This window comes from Salmo salar, chromosome ssa10 (assembly GCF_905237065.1).
Source record: "Salmo salar chromosome ssa10, Ssal_v3.1, whole genome shotgun sequence".
Taxonomy (NCBI): Eukaryota; Metazoa; Chordata; class Actinopteri; order Salmoniformes; family Salmonidae; genus Salmo; species Salmo salar.
Genome location: NC_059451.1, coordinates 61,344,208 through 61,367,486, shown reverse-complemented (window position 1 = coordinate 61,367,486; position 23,279 = coordinate 61,344,208). Strand labels below are relative to the sequence as shown.

The window sequence follows — 23,279 nt, the reverse complement described above, 5'->3', positions numbered from 1 at the left end:
TATTAAGAATTTTTTACAAATTAATAAAAAATGAAAAGCTGAAATGTCTTGAGTCAATAAGTATTCAACACCTTTGTTATGGCAAGCCAAAATAAGTTCAGGAATAAATACTTTCCTAACAAGTCACATAATAAGTTGCATGGACTCACTGTGTGCAATAGTGTTTAACATGATTTGTTAATGACTACCTCATCTCTGTACCCCACACAGCAGTGAATTTCAAACACAGATTCAACCACAAAGACCAGGGAGGTTTTCCAATGCCTCGCCAAGAAGGGCATCTATTGGTAGATGGGTAAAACAAGACAAAGCAGACATTGAATATCCCTTTGAGCATGGTGAAGTTATTAATTACACTTTGATGGTGTATAAATACATCCAGTCACTAAAGACACAGGCATCCTAACTCAGTCGCCAGAGAAGAAGGAAACCACTCAGGGATTTCAACATGAGGCCAATAGTGACTTTAAAACAGTTAGTTTAATGGCTGTGATAAGAGAATGGATGGATCAACAACTTTGATGTTACGCCACAATACTAACCTGATTGATATAGTGAAAAGGAAGCCTGTACGTAACAAAAACATGCATTTTGTTTGCAACAAGGAACTAAAGTAATGTTTGGGGCAAATCCAACCCATTACGGTGTTCCACTCTCCACATTTGAAACATAGTGGCGGCTGCATAATGTTGTGGATATGCTTGTAATCATTAAGGAGTTTTTCAGGATGCTAAAAAAACTAAATGGAGCTTAGCACAGGCAAAATCCTAGAGGAAAACCTGGTTCAGTCTGATTTCCACCAGACACTGGGAGATGAATTCACCTTTCAGCAGGAAAATAACCTAAAACACAAGGCCAAATCTACACTGGAGTTGCTTACCAAGAAGACAGTGAATGTTTGAGTGGCCGAGTTACAGTTTTGACATAAATCTGTTTGAAAATCTATGGCATGATCTGAAAATGGTTGTCGAGCAATGATCACCAACCAATTTGACAGAGCTTGAAGAATTTTGAAAAGAATGGACAAATATTGTACAATCCAGGTGTGGAAAGCTCTTAGACTTACCCAGAACACCTCACAGCTGTAATCACTACCAAAGGGGATTCTAACACTCAGGGTGTGAATACTTATATAAATATGCTATAAAAAGTCACTAAAATACAAAAATTCCCAAAACATGTTATCCCTTTGTTATTATGGGGTATTGTGTGTAGATTGGCGAGGAAAAAAAAGCAATTTAATCCATTTTGAATTCAGGCTGTAACACAACAATATGTGGAATAAGTCAAGGAGTACAACTACTTTCTGAAGGCACTGTAGATAATACAGCCCAATACCAGTGCAGAGGGATATACTATAAAGCAGGATCAATGCCAGCTAGCCAGCTCACTTCCCTAAATATTATTGCATAACTTCGTTTTTTTGAAAGATAAGCTTGAAAACAGGAATGATCTAGCTCACTCAACACCCAAAATCACATATCTAAATGTAGCATTCGAAAGAAGCAGAAAATGTGGTTATTTCTGGTTGTTTATCAAAGTTAGCTGGCTAACTCATTGATCCCGTTTTATAGTATACACCTCTGGTGTTGGCTAGATCAGCATGTTTGTGCAACAGTATATTCTAAAATCAGAGAGGAATAGGAATGAATATTTGAGCTACATCGAAGCTACAATAAAATAACATTTCATGTAACATCTAATTAGGGTCCACTGGGAAAACACTGACCAACACTTTGGGTCCTAAACTGTCACAATAACCCCTCCATGACTTTTTCATGTCAAACAACATTGTATTCAAAGTGCCCACTATATTCCATCTTTTGGTTGAACAAAACAGAATAGACTAAGACACATAAAAAAAAAACGTTGATATATGTGTTGCCACCACCACCTAGGGTCATGCACTACAGTTACTTATAAAGCACATTTAGAATGTTTATTATTCAAAAACATCTCATTATATGACATAACGTTTATGTACAGGTAACTGCCAAAATAAAGGATACACATGAGTAAATGAGGGATACAAAGTATATTGAAAGCAGGTGCTTCCACACAGGTGGGGTTCAAGTTAATTACGCATTGTCCAGTTGCCCATTATTTAGGCTACCATGGCTAGAAGAGAACTCAGCAACTTTAAACGAGGGGTCTCAAAGGAGCATAGGGGGTTTAAAGGGTGTGTGTGTGTGTGTGTGGCAGGGTGTATCTGTTGGTCGATAAAAAAACCCCGAAAAAAAACAAAAACGATCCAAATTGTCCGGGAGGGGGAAAAAATCCATAGCAAAATAATGCTTTTTATTGATAGAATTCATTGATAGAAATACCAGTCAATGTTCTCCAACTTCAAATGAAAATATACTTCACAGGCTAACAAATCCTCAAGATGCTTCGAAATTAGTGTCGGGTGTGTGCGTTTCTATTTTACTCACGCAAAAGACATGAGATAAGGGACTTCAGCTAAGTGTACCGACTGGGCAAAATTAGCAAAGATAGTGTGATTATCCCAATTTCCAGTGTGCCCGCCAAAAGGGGCTTCTTTCTACAAAACAGAGCAAAGACCGTGCCTTCTTGATGACAAAGTAACGAGGCTGACACGCATTGCAAGCTGCTCCAAGGAGTTGGACAGTTTTGACTTCCAATCAACAGCAGCTCACTTTGAGCAGGCTAAGGTGTGTTGCAAACACAAGTAAATTAGAGGTAAATGATGTGTTAGTCAGGCCTGGTCCTAGCGGTTCTTCTGCCACCCTAAGCAAGATCAACATATGCCGCCTGTGTCATGTATAGTATAAAGATTTGGAATGGATTGATAGACTAGAGTAGCGTAATGTGTAGGCTATCATGCGCAATTGGTGCATTTCAGTTGAACTTATTCAAACGAAACATCGTTGTCAACTATTCACATTGGCGAGTTAATGTCATCACTAGTCAGCCAACTGTCTATAACTGGAAACAGTTGTATCAATAAGCCATGTACAGTGGGGGAAAAAAAGTATTTGATCCCCTGCTGATTTTGAATGTTTGCCCACTTACAAAGAAATGATCAGTCTATAATTTTAATGGTAGGTTTATTTGAACAGTGAGAGACAGAATAACAACAAAAATCCTGAAAAACACATGTCAAAAACGTTATAAAATGATTAGCATTTTCATGAGGGAAGTAAGCATTTGACCCCTCTGCAAAACATGACTTAGTACTTGGTGGCAAAACCCTTGTTGGCAATCACAGAGGTCAGACGTTTCTTGTAGTTGGCCACCAGGTTTGCACACATCTCGGGAGGGATTTTGTCCCACTCCTCTTTGCAGATCTTCTCCAAGTCATTAAGGTTTCGAGGCTGACGTTTGGCAACTCGAACCTTCTGCTCCCTCCACAGATTTTCTATGGGATTAAGGTCTGGAGACTGGCTAGGCCACTCCAGGACCTTAAAGCGCTTCTTCTTGAGCCACTCTTTTGTTGCCTTGGCCGTGTCTTTTGGGTCATTGTCATGCTAGAATACCCATCCACGACCCATTTTCAATGCCCTGGCTGAGGGAAGGATGTTCTCACCCAAGATTTGACGGTACATGGCCCCGTCCATCGTCCCTTTGATGCGGTGAAGTTGTCCTGTCCCCTTAGCAGAAAAACACCCCCAAAGCATAATGTTTCCACCTCCATGTTTGACGGTGGAGATGGTGCTCTTGGTGTCATAGGCAGCATTCCTCCTCCTCCAAACACGGCGAGTTGAGTTGATGCCAAAGAGCTCCATTTTGGTCTCATCTGACCACAACACTTTCACCCAGTTGTCCTCTGAATCATTCAGATGTTCATTGGCAAACTTCAGACGGGCATGTATATGTATTCTTGAGCAGGGGGACCTTGCGGGCGCTGCAGGATTTCAGTCCTTCACGGCGTAGTGTGTTACCAATTGTTTTCTTGGTGACTATGGTCCCAGCTGCCTTGAGATCATTGACAAGATTCTCCCGTGTAGTTCTGGGCTGATTCCTCACCGTTCTCATGATCATTGCAACCCCACGACGTGAGATCTTGCATGGAGCCCCAGGCCGAGGTATATTGACAGTTCTGTGTTTCTTCCATTTGCGAATAATCGCACCAAATGTTGTCACCTTCTCACCAAGCTGATTGGCGATGGTCTTGTAGCCCATTCCAGCCTTGTGTAGGTCTACAATCTTGTCCCTGACATCCTTGGAGAGCTCTTTGGTCTTGGCCATGGTGGAGAGTTTGGAATCTGATTGATTGATTGCTTCTGTGGACAGGTGTCTTTTTTACAGGTAACAAGCTGCGGTTAGGAGCACTCCCTTTAAGAGTGTGCTCCTAATCTCAGCTCGTTACCTGTATAAAAGACACCTGGGAGCCAGAAATCTTTCTGATTGAGAGGGGATCAAATACTTATTTCCCTCATTAAAATGCAAATCAATTTATAACATTTTTGCATTGCGTTTTTCTGGATATTTTTGTTGTTATTCTGTCTCTCACTGTTCAAATAAACCTACCATTAAAATTATAGATTGATTCTTTCTTTATCAGTGGGCAAACGTACAAAATCAGCAGGGGATCAAATACTTTTTTCCCCCACTGTATATCACAACCGACACGAGTCAGGATTGGAAACAGGTGTTATCAATAAGCCATGTATATCACAACCGACACGAGTCAGGATTGGAAACAGGTGTTATCAATAAGCCATGTATATCACAACCGACACGAGTCATGATTGGAAACAGTTGTTATCAATAAGGCATGTATATCACAACCGACACGAGTCATGAGCCCACGAAAGGTCAAATGACATTAACATCATCCAGTAGAACTGTAAAAAGATTGAGATATCATTTCAGCTTTGAAAACAAGTTCTTTCATAAATGCATGGCGTGGGCCTCTTCACAGGAGCATTGGAAAATAAGCTTCCTCTCAACGAACCAGCCACAACTAATTGAGTTTATTTACATATTGAACTTGATTTTAAAACTGTTGTTGCACACTTTCTTAATTTTGTGGGCCCCTAGAGTGGCCTCTTTCCACTCATATGGTGCTGAATCGCAGCGGGAATGGGGAGCGGGGCAGGCCGGCCCTGGTGTTCGTAGACAGCCTTGTTCTGTTACTTATTAGGCCAAATTAAAATGTTCATGCCTAGGCTAAATGAAATTAGAAAGCCCTAGATTCAATTTGAAAACAGCTGTGTTTGGTTATTTATTAATTTAAATGTTAATACAAATAGCCTATAGGACAGGTGGGTCCGCAAATTATATTATATTTAGACGGTGTATTTTATTACTGCTGCTGGGTTCTGAGAATATGAAATGTAGTTATTCATGTCACTGAGGGAGTGCTTAGGTTTAGAGGGTCTACTTCAGAAGTTAATGGCTATCTGTAGGGGGAAAGTATATGGCGGGGGCAATTAAGGTTGGAATGTACTGAGTGTAGGGGAAAGCGATCACGTGGCAGGCATCGATAAGCGGGGAGAGGCATGGATTAGTGATTTGGGGGGGGGGGGGTCGAGATCAGGTCAGGTCACAGGTTAAGGGAGAAATAAGAGTTTTGCTTTTTACATTAGCATGTGACGTTCAGAACTAGCATACCCCCCGCAAACTTCCGGGGAATTTACTAACAGTTTGCCAAATTACTCACGATAAACGTTCACAAAAAGCATAACAATTATTTTAAGAATTATAGATACATTACTCCTCTATGCACTCGATATGTCCGATTTTAAAATTGCTTTTCGGATGAAGCACATTTTGCAATATTCTAAGTACATAGCCCGGCATCACAGGGCTAGTTATTTAGACACCCACGCAGTTCAGCCTTCACCAAAATCACATTTCCTATAAGAAAAATGTTCTTACCTTTCTTGTTCTTCGTCAGAATGCAGTCCCAGGACTTCTTCTTCAATAACAAATGTAGGTTTGGTCCCAAATAATCCATCATTATATCCAAACAGCGACGTTTTGTTCGTGAGTTCTAGACACTATCAGAATGGTAATCCACGGTCACGAGCATAGCGCATGGCGTGACAAAAAATTTCTAAATATTCCATTACCGTACTTCGAAGCATGTCAACCGCTGTTTAAAACCAATTTTTATGCCATTTATCTCATAGAAAAGCGATAATATGCCGACCGGGAATCTGCAATAAACTAAACAGCCGAATTAAAATACTCCACGGGGGCTAATCGCGCACGCGCCTCACTCCATTGTCACCTAATGGGACACTTGAATAAGATGATAATCTGTTTCAGCCTGAGGCTGCCTCGTCAACCTTCATGATTTTCCCGCGTCCTGAGAGCCTATTGGAGCCCTGGGAATTGTCACGTTACAGCTAAGATCCTTACTTTTCAATAAACAGATGCAAGACGCACGACTCCTTGTCAGACAGGCCACTTCCTGCATGAAACCTTGTCAGGTTTTTGCCTGCCATAGGAGTTCTGTTATACTCACAGACACCATTCAAACAGTTTTAGAAACTTTAGGGTGTTTTCTATCCAAACCTGAACAATAATATGCATATTCTAGCTTCTGAGTTGGTGTAGGAGGCAGTTAAAAATGGGCACATATTTTTTCCAAAATTCTCAATCCTGCCCCCTAGCCCAAACAGGTTAACCTGTTGGGTCTAGGGGGCAGCATTTGCACGTCTGGATAAAAAAAATGTACCCGATTTAATCTGGTTACTAATCCTACCCAGTAACTAGAATATGCATATACTTATTATATATGGATAGAAAACACTCTAAAGTTTCCAAAACTGTTTGAATGGTGTCTGTGAGTATAACAGAACTCATTTGGCAGGCAAAACCCTGAGACATTTTCTGACAGGAAGTGGATACCTGATGTGTTGTATTGACTTTAAACCTATCCCATTGAAAAACACAGGGGTTTAGGAATATTTTGGCACTTCCTATTGCTTCCACTAGATGTCACCAGCCTTTACAAAGTGTTTTGAGTCTTCTGGAGGGAGATCTGACCGAACAAGAGCCATGGAACGGTGATGTCCCATTAGACACCTGGCGTGCTACTTCATGTTGGGTACTCTCGTTCCAATACGTTATAAAAGACTATGCATTCGTCCACCTTGAATATTATTCATGTTCTGGTTAAAAAAGGCCCTAATGATTTATGCTATACAACGTTTGACATGTTTGAACGAACGGAAATATATTTTTTCCCCTCGTTCATGACGAGAAGTCCGGCTGGCTTACATCATGTGCTAACGAGACGGAGATTTTTGGACATAAATGATGAGCTTTTTTGAACAAAACTACATTCGTTATGGACCTGTGATACCTGGAAGTGACATCTGATGAAGAGAATCAAAGGTAATGGATTATTTACATAGTATTTTCGATTTTAGATCTCCCCAACATGACGTCTAGTCTGTATCGCAACGCGTATTTTTCTGGGCACAGTGCTCAGATTATTGCAAAGTGTGATTTCCCAGTAAGGTTATTTTTAAATCTGGCAAGTTGATTGCGTTCAAAAGATGTAAATCTATAATTCTTTAAATGACAATATAATATTTTACCAATGTTTTCTAATTTTAATTATTTAATTTGTGACGCTGACTTGACTGCCGGTTATTGGAGGGAAACGATTTCCTCAACATCAATGCCATAGTAAAACGCTGTTTTTGGATATAAATATCAACTTGATAGAACAAAAAATGCATGCATTGTCTAACATAATGTCCTAGGAGTGTCATCTGATGGAGATTGTAAAAGGTTAGTGTATCATTTTAGCTGGTTTTATGGTTTTGGTGACCCTGTCTTTGACTTGACAAAACATTACACACAACTCTTGTAAATGTACTGTCCTAACATACTCTAAATTTATGCTTTCGCCGTAAAACCTTTTTGAAATCGTAAAACGTGGTTAGATTAAGGAGATGTTTATCTTTCAAATGGTGTAACATAGTTGTATTTTTGAAAAATTTGAATTTTGACATTTATTTGGATTCAAATTTGCCGCTCTTGAAATGCACCTGCTGTTGATGGAGTGCACCACGGGTGGCACGCTAGCGTCCCACCTAGCCCCAAGAGGTTAAGTATTGCAGTGCATCTCCTCCTCATGGACTACACCAGATTTGCCAGTTCTTGCTGTGAGATTTTGCCCTACTCTTCCACCAAGGCACCTGCAAGTTCCTGGACATTTCTGGGGGGAATGGCCCAAGCCCTCACCCTCCGATCCAACAGGTCCCAGATGTGCTCAATTGGTCTGAGATCCGGTCTCTTCGCTGGCCATGGCAGAACACTGACATTCCTGTCCTGCAGGAAATCACACGCAGAACGAGCAGTATGGCTGGTGGCATTGTCCTGCTGGAGGGTCATGTCAGGATGAGCCTGCAGGAAGGGCAGCACATGAGGATGTCTTCCCTGTAACGCACAATGTTGAGATTGCCAGCAATGACAACAAGCTCAGTCCGATGATGCTGTGACACATCGCCCCAGACCATGATGGACCCTCCACCTCCGAATCAATCTCGCTCCAGAGTACAGGCCTCAGTGTAACGCTCATTCCTTCAACGATAAACTCGAATCTGACCATCACCCCTGGTGAGACAAAACCGCTACTCGTCAGTGAAGAGCACTTTTTACCAACCCTGTCTGGTCCAGCGACGGTGGGTTTGTGCCCATAGGCGACGTTGTTGCCGGTGATGCCTGGTGAGGACCTGCCTTACAACAGGCCTACAAGCCCTCAGTCCAGCCTCTCTCAGCCTATTGCGGACAGTGTCAGCACTGATGGAGGGATTGTGCATTCCTGGTGTATCTCGGGCAGTTGTTGTTGCCATCCTGAACCTGTCCCGCAGGTGTGATGTTCGGATGTACCGATCCTGTGCAGGTGTTGTTAGACGTGGTCTGCCACTGCGAGGACGATCAGCTGTCCGTCCCGTCTCCCTGTAGCATTGTCTTAGGCGTCTCACAGTACGCACATTGCAATTTATTGCCCTGGCCACATCTGCAGTCCTCATGCCTCCTTGCAGCATGCCTAAGGCACATTCACACAGATGAGCAGGGACCCTGGGCATCTTTCTTTTGGTGTTTTTCAGAGTCAGTAGAAAAACCTCTTTAGCGTCCTAAGTTTTCATAACTGTGACCTTAATTGCCCACCGTCTAAGCTTTTAGTGTCTTTACGACCGTTCCACAGGTGCATGTTCATTAATTGTTTATGGTTCATTGAACAAGCATGGGAAACGGTGTTTAAAACCTTTATAATGAAGATCTGTGAAGTTATTTGGATTTTTACGAATTATCTTTGAATGACAGGGTCCTGAAAAAGGGACGTTTATTTTTTTGCTGAGTTTACGTTTGTACAGATGAGTAGGAGGAGACTCAGCCTAGGAGGAGCGGTTAAATATCAGTGCTTGTGTGATAATGTTTTTGTCTAATGCAGCTGTATTGATCCTCTGGGAAGAATAAACTTGGTTAAGCTTTCATAATGTCCGTAGAGTTTTTACTCTGACCATTAGAACCTAACACTGCGTAGGCGATTTGTTCTTCTAGGACAAATGTTTTTAATGATATTCATTAATGATTTATTCCAGGGACGAAGACCACGGGCAATGTTTTACTTTTCAATAAAACCTGTTATGTTGGTATAGGAAACATTCTACTTTATTTTATTACAACTTTATTACTTTTCTGTTAAGATTAATTCAAATAATCTAAAATGTGATTCTGAGCACCGTGGGTGGAATCCCTAATGTGTTACGGGAAATTAAAATCTTTCCGGTGCAACATTTTTCTTACAGAAACCCTGGTGTGTGTGTGTGTCATTCAACAGATCTCAGCCAAATTGAACACTTAAGGGAGATTCTGGAGCGGCACCTGAGACGGCGGTTTCCACCACCATCAACAAAAACCCATTTATAGAATTTCTCATGGAAAAATGGCATCCCATCCCTCAAATATAGTTAGAGAAACTTGTAGAATCTATGCCAAGGCGCATTGAAGCTGTTCGGGCGGCTTGTGGTGGCCAACACCCTAGTAAGACACTATGTTGGTGTTTCCTTTATTTTGGCAGCTACCTGTAAATCCCCTATGGGCACAGGTCAAAAGTAGTGCACTATATAGGGCATAGGCTGCCATAAGAGGTCAGGTTGGCGATGAGAGATGTCACTCACCTCTGAGGTCGTTCTTCCTGTTGGGGGGCATCCTGGGCACCTCGTTCTGACGGGTGTTGTTCCTTGAGGCTGAGCGCTCTCTGGGCCCCTCAGACTTCACCTCGATCATAAGTGGCACCCACTTATGCTTGTTTCCTACAAACACACACACAAAAACACCACTGTTAGGGAGGCGCCTGTCTGTCACAATGTAGTTATTTTGTTGTGGTGTTTCTTTGTTGTCCAAGAGTCCCTGTCTGCAGTGAAATGCAGGCAGGCTGGCAGGGATAGTATGAAACTAGTTGTGTTTAAGGGGAATGGACAGAGCAGCACTGAACAAGCTGCACTGTAACTTATCGTGCTAGACCAATTAAGTTTAAAAGGTTTCACGGCTGGGATTGTGAAAGGGAATTCTAATCCTATTGAGAGGTGAGAAAAAACATCCAAAGGAATACCTCACGTTTTACTTGGTTGATATATAAACCCACCCCAAAAAGCTATTCAGCCTAATATGTAGTTCCCCATGCTGGCCAGCAGGCTGTGTCAGTGGTCTGTTAGTGGAGTGTGTGCATAGGTTTAAAGCACTTAAGTTGTATTTTCAAGTATTTTTACTAAAGTCGTTTTTTGGGATATCTGCACGTTACTATATTTCTGACTACTTTTACTTCACTACGTTCCTAAAGAAAATTACGTACTTTTTACTCCATACATTTTACCCGACACCCAAAAGTATGTCACATTTTGAATGCTTAGCAGAGAGAGCGAGACAGCGAGAGAGAGCGAGACAGCGAGAGAGAGCGAGACAGCGAGAGAGAGCGAGAGAGCAAGAGAGAAATAGCGAAAGAGAGTGGAAGCGAGAGCCAGAAAGTTAAAGTGATCGAGAATGTGAGATGGCAAGAGCAAAAAGAGCGAGAAAAGAGAAAGCGAGAGAAGAGAGCCGAGGGAAAAAGAGCGAAAGAGCCAGAAAGAGTGATAGAAAGGGAGCGAAAGAGAGAAAAGGGAGAAAGAAAGAGGCTGAAAGAAAGCGCGACAGAAAAAAGAGAGCGAGAGAGCAAGAGAAGGAGAGCGAGAGAAAGAGTGAGCTAGAAAAAGGCATGGGAAGTCTCATTCTGAAGGTCAAAAAACACTTGCTGGGAGGCTGGTGGAATTTCAACCCCTTATTGCTGCCAACACATCTCCCTGCCTGCATGGCCTCGTACTCATTCTCTCGCTGTGCATTGAAGTTTCAAAGGAGTGTGGGTTAGGCTCAGTGTAGTAGTCCCTACTAGGGCTGTGGCGGTCACAAAACTGTGTCAGCCGGTGATTGTCAGGCAAATAACTGTCGGTCTCACGGTAATTGACCGTTAATTGACAAACACTTAGCATCTCCTGGCTCCCACACATAGTCTACAAGCCACTGATGCAGACCTTTGGAACATCTACATTTAAAAAAGTCTAATAAATCCATGTAATATAGCCTACACCTTCACAATAAATCTATCATTTATTTTTAGACAGGTCTAAAGAAACATGATATGAAGAAAATGTGGTCTATTTCAGCAGAATAGCATACTCTGTTTTCCTTATGTTAGGTCCTGATCTGGCTATGCCATATGACTGTGGGCTATACTAGTTCATTTAGCAGACAAGATTTTCTTAGAATTCTGTGGCATTATTTGATATTATTTTACAGTATGAAGAATACAATTGAACAAAGCTGAATAAAATAGATTTTATCCAAATGATTTGATTGAGTGCGCACATAAGGGTATTCTATGTTGAGCGGTAAAAGAAATAGGTACTCCTATATGCTTACATTTAGAGTTAATGTAACAGTTGTTCTACAAACGTTGGCCTATATGTTTTGATTTGTAATACATTGTAATACTGCATGATGCAACTAATGAGGATTTAAAAAAAGTTGCCTGAAAAGCAGGAGTTCTGCTTTGTTTTTTGTGCAGGCTGTACACACTTCATCAGTCTCTCATTCACAATTGAACAAGCACTTGATAATGCGAAGAATTTCCCGGTGGCATCCCCTTTGTGTTGCCGTAATGCACCCTAAAAGAATCCATGATTTTGCGGCCAGTGGCAGTTGTTCCCTTCACCCCGAGTGCTCCGAATCACCTTTCACGCACATGGCTCTCCATCACGTGATCGGGTTTTTCTCACAGGCTACCGTTGAAGACAGACACTTTGGGGACGCAACTGCATGCGTCCTTATCCAATTCCGAGGGGTATATTGGAGATATTGGAAGAACTGTCCACATTTACTTTTCGTCAGCCAACAAGATGAGTAGGCCTAACGAACAGCAAATGCATTAGCCTATGTCAATATGCTATCCCCCAATGTACAAAAGTTGACCTATTCTATGCGAGAAATTTCAAACAGGCTGGGACAGTTGTGGGATGATCCCAAATTAATACAACATTAAAAAAAATAAAGTTTTACACAATGAGGCTGATACAACAGATCAAAACATTTAGCTTAAAATAAACTATTAGGCGATTTCTTCACATTATAAGCGCAGCAGTAGGCTATAAGCATGAATGTTCCATTAAGGGGAAGACACCATTATCAAAAGCGACCACAAATGCATGTAGTGTGTGTGTGTGTGTGTGTGTGTGTGTGTGTGTGTGTGTGTGTGTGTGTGTGTGTGTGAAACAAGCATAAGTGGGTGCCACTGATGATCGAGGTGAAGTCTGAGGGGCCCAGAGAGCGCTCAGCCTCAAGGAACCTGTGTTTACACAAGTTTGCTGAAAATAAACGCAGTTGACAGTGAGAGGACGTTTCTTTTTTTGTTGAGTTTCGTTGTGATACAAACCTTATTAAAACATATAGGCTAGGCTACATGCAGTGTGTGACTGTTCTTTACCTTATGCTGGGCATCATTCACAAGTGATAATATATAAATCACAAGTGATAGGCTAATATTGTCACATCAGTCACATCAGACTGTTCTTGATTTATTCTTGTCTTCACATATACTTGTATGTGTGAAATTATCATGCACTGGTCTCGATACAGGGCCAAAAATACATAATCTATGCACTTAAATAGCAAATGGAGGACGCTTTTCCCATGGTCCTTTTCATGCCAGCCAGGTAGGCTATACTCCTGTTGTAAAGAGTAGCAATATGCTTAATATCAGGAAATTGAGAATTAAATATAGTAGGCCTAGCCTATAGAAAGCTGATGGGATCCTCCTATTTTTAATAGAAGCCATCACTCTGTTTTCTTATGCAATTGCAGAAAAATGCAACATTAGCCGATGCGCTCCCACTGAAGTGTTTGATTAGATTATCGATTACATTTGCATTGATGTCAGAGTGATTAAAGGGACAATAGAGTGCTGAGTACCAGGCAGTTAGCAAGTTTGGTAGGTTACTAATGACCATCAGCAGCATCAGAGCTTGGAGAAGCCTAATTACCATGACTAAACGGTCACATGGAATATGACTGCCTTCATGACTTGTGACTGCCGGTGTGGCGGTAATACGGTCACCGAAACAGCCCTAGTCACTACAAAGCTAGACTGGGTCCTGCCCTATACAAAAAAAAATAGGAGGATAAATTATTAATTTTCCTCAAGTGAGAAAGTATCTTCCCACATTGTTAAGGCCTATAACATGTGTACATTAGGGTAAAATTAAACATGGACAGCTACTCCAAAAACAGTTAAACTGTTAATATAATGATTGTAAAAAGTAGGCTATTTGCTATAGTTTCTTGTGTTTCCACACAAACATTTACTCTGTGTAAAATCCCTAAGGTCGGAAGACCTGCTGCACACAGCCCATGCGGCCTTCCTTTTCTCTTAGCCCTGTACAAACTTAAAGTGGAACTCCACCATGTTGAAGCCTCATATTCACTACCTCCAGCACCATACCAGCATCTACATATGTGACCAACCGGCTCGATCTTATGTAACAAAATTTGAGATTATGTTTTTTACAGTGGATAAAGATAGATTCCTAACTAGAAAATACGTGTAACTACTACAGTTGAGGAACAATGGGAAAGTAATTCTGCATTGAAAGTTGATAAACTTGTAACCCCACTTTCGAGAAAATGGCACCCTCTTGGGCCATGAGCTAAACACTGAGTACGGTCGTGTAAAAAACAAAGATTAAGGCTGAAGTCTGGTTTATATTACATCTATCAACATCTCTGTATACAGTTGTTGAACATTATTACAGGGAAATAAACTCAGAGCGAGAGAAAGAGAAATTTAGAAGTTAATGTCAAGCTAATTACAGAAAATAGCTTATGCGTGTGAGTGTGACAAAATAAAAGCAGGGCATTTTAGAACTTGGACACTGTCTTGATGGCCTAACGTTATATCCTAATTTGACTTTGGTACAGGTCATGTTCTTCACATTACTGTCTCTGGTAAACACACACTATATCAAATAAAATCTATGTTTATTTGTCACATGCACAGGATACAGAAGGTGTAAACGGTACAGTGAAATGGTTACTTGCATAGTGGAGTCTTGTTTAGACATGTAAACAATGACCCATAATCCCAACTCATAACATTACTACCCTGCATGAATCTACAGGTAGCTAAATGCTAACCAACTAAGTTCAATGTTAGTTAGCTAACATTAGGCTATAACTAGCAATGCAAATGGTTCTGAGATACAAATAATATAACTACACATATCATACACGTAATGTTAGCTAGCGAGGCAGCCAATATTACCTAGCTAGTTAACAGTACGCTTTAACTTGCAATGAAAACATCTTCCTGATAAAATTAGATATGTATAATATCTGAAAATGTAGCTCGCTAGACTCTTATCCATTTACATGGATGAACGCTTCTCCCTCTGTCACAGATACCATGGTTGCCCTTAGTTTGAAGATGTAATCCGGAGACAGGTGTTTTACAATAGCCTTCTGTGATCTCTTTTCGACTCCCTCAGCATTCACAATCAAATGCCTGAATATTCTCCATCTCCTTAGCCACCATACTCTGCTTCCACTGGGCATTCCAATGATTTCAATACTCTGTCCTCCAGAAAGTGGAGAGCCATCTTCCAAAGAAATCTGCATTAGAAAGGATTACCTACACATACAATGCAGCTCATTATAGACAGAAGGGTGCTACATGGCAGACCAATCCAAAATCATCTCTTGGCATTTCCAGGCCATCCATTATCTACATGGCTAACGGGAAGGTTCCTCACTTTTTCTGTGGCTAAACCAACTACGCTCGTAATTTAACCATTTTATTCGTATTTACAGATGGCAAACAAGTTTGTTATTAAGGCACATGAAACTTCACATGTTCCAGAAGGCCTCTGGCAAAAAACGCATTTTGAAAAATAAATAAATAGTTTACGTTTAATTGGCTCCCCTGTGAAGTAGTGACATTGGACATAGTTTCCTGAAACGAGTCACTTGTAGAAAAGTGCCGTTTTTTCACACGTTCTGTCATTAAAAAGATAAAAAGAAAAGGTCAATCCAAGTAAAGGAACGCACCTTTCTTCTTCTGTCCGTTCTTCTGAGAGTCCTCGTCGCTGTTCTTCTGAGAGTCCTCGTCGCCGTTCTTCTCCTCTCCAGAGTCGTCCGACTTCGCATTCTGGTTCTCCTTGCTCTCCTCGTTGGTGTCACGCTTCTCCTTCAACTCTTTCTTCACCACAGGCTTCTTGGGGGCCTGGGGGGGGGGGTTAGTTAACACAGGGTACAATATCACAGCAGGTTTACCACCCAGGTTTAGGAGCATCACTTAGGCTGCGTCCCAAATGGCACCATAGTCTTTATATGGCCACTGGTCAAAAGTAATGTTTTAAATAGGGAATATGGTACATACACTAAGGCTGCTGATCACTGGCTACACTCACCTACAGTACACTCAGGTGAGACTGACCTGGCTACTGGAGTTGCACATAAGCCATCATCATTTGGGGCAAATCCTAACTTCCATTTAAGTCAAATTTTAACTTTGTCATGCTTTGATGTCAAAGGGAGACTAAGTGAAAATCTGACAGAGTTGGAAGTTAGGATTCCCACTGTAGTGCTCTCAAGGTGCAACTCAATTGTGCATGGGAAAGGAAACCAACTAAGCACAGAAATCCCATTCTATTTATTATTGCTGTCACTCATGGACACAACCAGTCCGGTGGTTAACCTGTTATGGCTAGGGGGCAGTATTTTCACGGCCGGATAAAAACCGTACCCGATTTAATCTGATTATTACTCCTGCCCAGGAACTAGAATATGCATATAATTATTAGTTTTGGATAGAAAACACTCCAACGTTTCTAAAACTGTTTGAATGGTGTCTGTGAGTATAACAGAACTCATTTGGCAGGCCAAAACCTGAGAAGATTCTGTACAGGAAGTACCCTGTCTGACCATTTCTTGGCCTTCTTGATTATCTCTATCCAATACAGGGGATCTCTGCTGTTACGTGACACTTCCTACGGCTCCCATGGGCTCTCAGAAGGCAGCAAAAAGCTGAATCGTGGCTTTGCAGGCTCTGGCTGAAAAACATTAGCGCGTTTGGATAGTGGCTGGTCACAGTACTGTGAGACTCAGGCTCGTGCACGAGTAGACTCCATGTTTTATCTTTGAACGAAAACCACCACTCCCGGTCGGAATATTATCGCTTTTTTACGAGAAAAATTGCATAAAAATTGATTTTAAACAGCGGTTGACATGCTTCGAAGTACGGTAATGGAATATTTAGAATTTTTTTGTCACGAAATGCATCGTGCACGTGACCCTTATTTACACTTCGGATAGTGTCTTGAACGCACGAACACAACGCCGCTATTTGGATATAACTATGGATTATCTTGAACCAAACCAACATTTGTTATTGAAGAAGCAGTCCTGGGAGTGCATTCTAACGAAGAACACCAAAGGTAATCAAACTTTTCTAATAGTAAATCGGAGTTTGGTGAAGGCTAAACTTGCTGGGTGTCTAAATTGCTAGCCCTGTGATGCCGGGCTATGTACTCAGAATATTGCAAAATGTGCTTTCACCGAAAAGCTATTTTAAAATCGGACACCTCGATTGCACAAAGGAGTTCTGTATCTATAATTCTTAAAATAATTGTTATGTTTTTTGTGAACGTTTATCGTGAGTAATTTAGTAAATTCACCGGAAGTGTTCGGTGGGAATGCTAGTTCTGAACGTCACATGCTAATGTAAAAAGCTGGTTTTGATATAAATATGAACTTGATTGAACAAAACATGCATGTATTGTATAACATAATGTCCTAGGGTTGTCATCTGATGAAGATCATCAAAGGTTAGTGCTGCATTTAGCTGTGGTTTTGGTTTTTGTGACATTATATGTTAGCTTGAAAAATGGGTGTGTGATTATTTCTGGCTGGGTACTCTGCTGACATAATCTAATGTTTTGCTTTCGCTGTAAAGCCTTTTTGAAATCGGACAGTGTGGTTAGATAAAGGAGAGTCTTGTCTTTAAAATTGTGTAAAATAGTCATATGTTTGAAAAATGGAAGTTTGGGGATTTTTGAGGAATTTGTAATTTGCGCCACGCCTATCATTGGATATTGGAGCAGGTGTTCCGCTAGCGGAACGTCTAGATGTAAGAGGTTTTAAGACTAAGACTAGTGACTGGTGAGTGACATGGGCCATATAGATGGCCAGACTATTTAATTAAAAGGTACTGCTCCTAATAATAGCACCGAGTGAGCTCAAACATCAAGTGAACTAAACTTGCATTTGATTTGACCAAGTCACACACTGCATGACGAGCAAAAATGATTGTCCTATCCCCTATATAATGCACTCATTTTGACCAGGACCCATAGGGTTCATCATTGAAGTCATTGTTGGTATGAAGTGGATAAGATCCAGGCAGGATGCACACACAGAGAGCTGACTACAGACAGTTGCAGATTAACACTTCCACTCATGTAAATAACTCCTCTTTTGGGGCACTTTTGCAAAGCATTCAGTTGAAGGGTTAGTTTTGCAAGAACAGGTTGTTTTCTAGCTTCACACACTTTTACTACACTCACTTAAATATGCGGTGGGATGTTGTTTTTTACTTGTCACAAATGAAGTAATCCACAAAAAACCCTGTCACCTATTTAGCAAGGACAGCCCTAATGACTCACTGCACTAGGGCCTTACTTGGACATCCATTCAAATGTGATGGAAAACTATATCGCTATACAAACCCATAATCACACTCAAATAGAAGATGAACTGTACACTTCCTGCATTTGAACTGGATCCAGAATAGCTGTTCACATTAAGCATAAATGAGTAACTACCGGAAAACCAATTGCAAAAAATAGGAAGTTAATGGCCATTGAGTGAATACCTAATATAAAGCCAATTTCACCCAGCAGCAGGCTTTTCCACCATTATACTCCTTCTGGACATCCAAAGACAGCTGGTTGCACAGACCCACATTACGACAACTACTTGACTAAACCATGTTCATGGTGAGTCACCATTGATTGGTAGTTCAACCCAGGAGTAGGCTTAGTCAGAGTCTGTGCAACAGTCTCTCCATATTATTATTAACTCCCCAGCAAGCTTTTGATTGGTTAACATCACTCCAGGTAACAGGCCATACCACTAAACTCCTGCTGAGTAAGTATCCTGTGTTTTCATTCAGGTTATATGGAGCCAGGAGGCCGGAAACTCCAAGTCCAGGCTGCTCCAGGTCCCTGTGGAGGGTGAACTTACTGGGGATCTCCGTGTGGAGCCCACTTCTCTGACCTGCCTGACGGGCATGGGGCATGACACAGTCCGATTCACAACCTCAATCTGAGCAGATGGGACAGAAGGGAGGCTTTTAGGACAAAAGGGCGCAATCACAATCACAGGGTTGCGTCATGGAGGAAAATAAAATGTTTGCCATTTCAACAGTAGCACACACACGACAGATGATGACGTGTGGGTTCAATGCCTTGTAATGGGAGTGTGTATTGAAAATGGTATGGAATCAGTCATTGTTATGAGATTGTGTTGGTGGCGAAAAAGTGCTTACGAAATGTGCTCTGAATCATTCTACAGAATTTGCTGTCATTCATTGGGCAGAACTCTATACAATGTGCTATCATTCTACAGGCAGAATTTTAAACACTATTCTCATTCTGTGGACAGGAAGGATACTCAGAAGATTCTAAAGGAGATCGGTGTCTGGGAAGGGTTGTTGTGATAGTTGAGGTGTGGCACCCAAACTCAGGCCCTCCACTCATAAGACCAGGGACACAGTAAACTACATTCACAAACCTAAACACTACGAAAACAACATTTAACCAACACCTTCACAGCCCTAGTACCTTTCTGGGAAAAACAGCAACCTATTTTAAAACGGAAAGTAAAAAAATGTCAATACCAAATTCTCAGTGACAACATTGTCAAGTAACTGACTGATTTAGCTGTGTTTGAAAAAAGTTTGGTTGCCGACAGCTCCCGGAATAGCAGGAGAGGTCCGGGGGTGGCAGGGGGACGTATTGTGGGGATCCCTAAAACCACATCCCTCTTATTAGGGACCCGTCCAGGCCTGGTTATTCCTGGCCGAAACCTACACCACCTCAGGCCTGGTTATTCCTGGCCGAAACCTACACCACCTCAGGCCTGGTTATTCCTGGCCGAAACCTACACCACCTCAGGCCTGGTTATTCCTGGCCGAAACCTACACCACCTCAGGCCTGGTTATTCCTGGCCGAAACCTACACCTCCTCAGGCCTGGTTATTCCTGGCCGAAACCTACACCTCCTCAGGCCTGGTTATTCCTGGCCGAAACCTACACCACCTCAGGCCTGGTTATTCCTGGCCGAAACCTACACCTCCTCAGGCATGGTTATTCCTGGCCGAAACCTACACCTCCTCAGGCATGGTTATTCCTGGCCGAAACCTACACCACCTCAGGCCTGGTTATTCCTGGCCGAAACCTACACCTCCTCAGGCATGGTTATTCCTGGCCGAAACCTACACCTCCTCAGGCCTGGTTATTCCTGGCCGAAACCTACACCACCTCAGGCCTGGTTATTCCTGGCCGAAACCTACACCTCAGGCCTGTGCTCGCTTGGCAGAATGTAGGCAGTAGCCCCTCACCTCGTCTAAAAACAAGAAGAAAAAGGAAGAAAAAATCCCTCTGCCAGTTACAATCACCCAAATCCCCGCGATCAGAAATATCCTGCGGGATTATGCTACTGTAAGAGGCCACAAATGAAGTGTTCTGTCCGGGGACCAACTGACCCATCGCCTCGGAAAATGGAGGACGGGATGGATGGATGGATGCATCAGGTGCACTGCAGAGAGAGTCCATATACCCGTCTCAGGTGTGTATTTAAGTCTACAGTGCTGAGCCTTGTAGCTCATGTTTGCACTCTCAAGATGATCTCTCAGGTAGTTATACCCCCTCAGATGGAGGGAGGGTTATTTTTCTACCATAGTGAAGTGTTATCTCAGACTATTTTCTCACACTGTGTAGGGAATAGGGTGCCATTTCGGACCTAAACTAACACTCCTGTGTGCACCCTAAAGTAGACATACCTTGTGCTAACTAAGGCTAAGCAGAAAGACCACAAAGACAAAGAGCAAGTTGAGTCTCTCGTCTGAGCACACTACAATTACACCCCACCACAGAACACCCAGATCAGTGTCATAAACAGAGGGGAAAAGAGCGTCAACTTTATTTACATCATCATGACGACTCCACTCTGTTGTTCTTCAAACACCCCTGTCTGGCCTGCACACCCTGTTGTTCAAAGAGGTTTTATTAATTGATAAGTGAGGGGGACTGGTTAAGACTGCAGAGGTCCTGAAGGGACTTCTGAATAAACAAGAGCTGTGTGTTCACTACAACTGCAAACAGCACTGTGCCCTACTCAACTGGCCACTGGGGGGGATGGTGGTGTGTGTGTCAGTAGTATTACCTCCAGGCACTGACTTACCTGCGTTTCTTTAGTTGCAATCTCCCCTGGGGTTGGCCACTTCATAGCATCACCAAAATCTCCAACCTAAAAAGAATATCAAGGGAATTTAACAGACTCTTCAGCACTTCTGTCACAAATTGCACCCTATTCCATACATAGTGCACTACTTTTGACGGGCCCATAGGGTGCCGTATATAGGGTGCCATATGGAATGCAAATATGTCTTTATGCTCATCACATTAAAGCGTCACCATATCAACAAGGTGTGGCCCAATACAAACAATCCTCATTTACGACATAAATCTAAAACAAAATACAGTGCATTCGGAAAGTATTCAGAACCTTTGACTCTTTCCACATTTTGTAATGTAAAAAAAAAAAAAAAGAATCCTCAATCTACACACAATGCCCATAATGACAAAGCAAAAATAGTTTTTTAGAAATAAAAAAAATGGAAATATTTAGACCCTTTACTCAGTACTTTGTTGAAGCACCTATGGCAGCAATTACATCCTTGAGTCTTCTTGGGTATAATGCTACAAGCTTGGCACACCTGTATTTGGAGAGTTCCTCCCATTCTTCTCTGCAGATCCTCTCAAGTTCTGTCAGGTTGGAATGGGGAGCGTTCCTGCACAGCTATTTTCAGGTCTTTCCAGAGATGTTCGATCGTGTTCAAGTCCGGGCTCTGGCTGGGCCACTCAAGGACATTCAGAAACTTGTCCCAAAGCCACTCCTGCTTTGTCTTGGCTGTGTGCTCAGAGTCGTTGTCCTGTTGGAAGGTGAACCTTTGCCCCAGTCTGAGGTCCTGAGAGCTCTGGAGCAGGTTTTCATCAAGGATCTCTCTGTACTTTGCTCTGTTCCATCTTTCCCCCGATCCTGACTAGTCTCCCAGTCCCTGCCGCTGAAAAACATCCCCACGCCATAATGCTGCCACCACCATGCTTCACCGTAGGGATGGTGCCTGGTTTCCTCCAGACGTGATGCTTGGCATTCAGGTGACGCTTGGCATCTTGGTTTCATCAGACCAGAGAATCTCGTTTCTCATGGTCTGAGAGTCATTTAGGTACCTTTTGGCAAACTTGGCCGGGCAGCCAGCTCTAGGAAGAGCTTTGGTGGTGCTAAACTTCTTCCATTTAAGAATAATGGAGGCCACGTTGTTCTTGGGGACAATGCTGCAAAGAAAATTTGGTACCCTTCCCCAGATCCGTGCTTCAACACATTCCTGTCTCGGAGCTCTACGGACAATTCCTTCGACCTCATGGCTTGGTTTTTGCTCTGACATGCACTGTCAACTGTGGGACCTTATATAGACAGGTGTGCCTTTCCAAATCATGTCCAATCAATTCAATTTACCACAGGTGGACTCAAATCAAGTTGTAGAAACATCTCAAGGATGATCAATGGAAACAGGATGCACCGGAGATCAATTTTGAGTCTCATAGAACCTTGGCTGAGTACTTATGTAAATCAGTTTTTTTTTGTGGTTTTTTTTATACATTTGCAAAAATGTCCAAATCTGTTTTTGCTTTGTCATTATAGGGTATTGTGCGTAGATTGATGAGGATTTTTGCTGTAACGTAACAAAATGTGGAAAAAGTCAAGGGGTCTGAATACTTTTAGAATGCACTGTATAATGGCGAAAATGTGTTTGGAGGTACCTTTCCAGCTAATAGGTCGCCCTCACAAAAGGAGGTGTTTAACCTCAATGGGTCTTACATGGTTAAAGGTTAAATAAAATAGGCTGTCAAGAGTTCACATATTCACTTGATAAGACAAGTGACCATTTTTATTTTGCTAACGTATGATAAGGGTCCCTTGGTCGCCGGTTTGCCTGGGAGGTGGTCTTTGGGCAAGAAAAGGTTGAAGACAGGGGTTCCCAAACTTTGTCACTCGGGGGGGCCCCCCTTCCAGCATTGGGGAACATCCCGCACCATATCTATTTCCATTGGCACAAGCACTGTTCATGACAAACTGTTCACACCCCTCTTGTTGGCGGAGAGAATTTTGCAGGTTTAAAGATTCATTCCTGCAATTCTACACATTTTGTTATGGAGCAAAGAAATGTTCCAGTTTTAAAGCAAATTTTCTTGCAATTGAATACATTTTGTCATGTCTAATGTGACATGAGTGACAAAAAATTACAACATCTATGGGCTAAAAAAAGTTAATAAAAAAACATTAGCTGACATGGGCTAGTTGATCTGGACATTTCTGACAAGTTATAAATAGCTCTCAAACATGCTGACCACACTGCCCGAGTCACGTGCGCGAAAGTTGCAAAATAATGTACACATACATGTTATTCAATCATTGCGCCCACAC

General features: G+C 42.0%; 1 protein-coding gene across 5 annotated transcripts in view; it reads right to left on the bottom strand.

Moving 5' to 3' along the window:
• LOC106560735 (La ribonucleoprotein 1, translational regulator) overlaps nucleotides 1–23,279 on the bottom strand; it is a 121,062-nt gene that overhangs the window by 58,491 nt on the left and 39,292 nt on the right. For 4 of the 5 annotated variants that reach the window (XM_014123919.2, XM_014123921.2, XM_014123922.2 and 1 more), the window contains exons 3-6: nucleotides 20,976–21,041; nucleotides 18,757–18,837; nucleotides 15,562–15,736; nucleotides 10,113–10,247 (exon numbers count right to left, since the gene is read on the bottom strand). In XM_014123919.2, the coding sequence (XP_013979394.2) occupies nucleotides 10,113–10,247; nucleotides 15,562–15,736; nucleotides 18,757–18,837; nucleotides 20,976–21,041 (457 nt within the window). The remainder of the gene's footprint in view (nucleotides 1–10,112; nucleotides 10,248–15,561; nucleotides 15,737–18,756; nucleotides 18,838–20,975; nucleotides 21,042–23,279) is intronic. The other variant, XM_014123923.2, reaches the window with a different exon arrangement.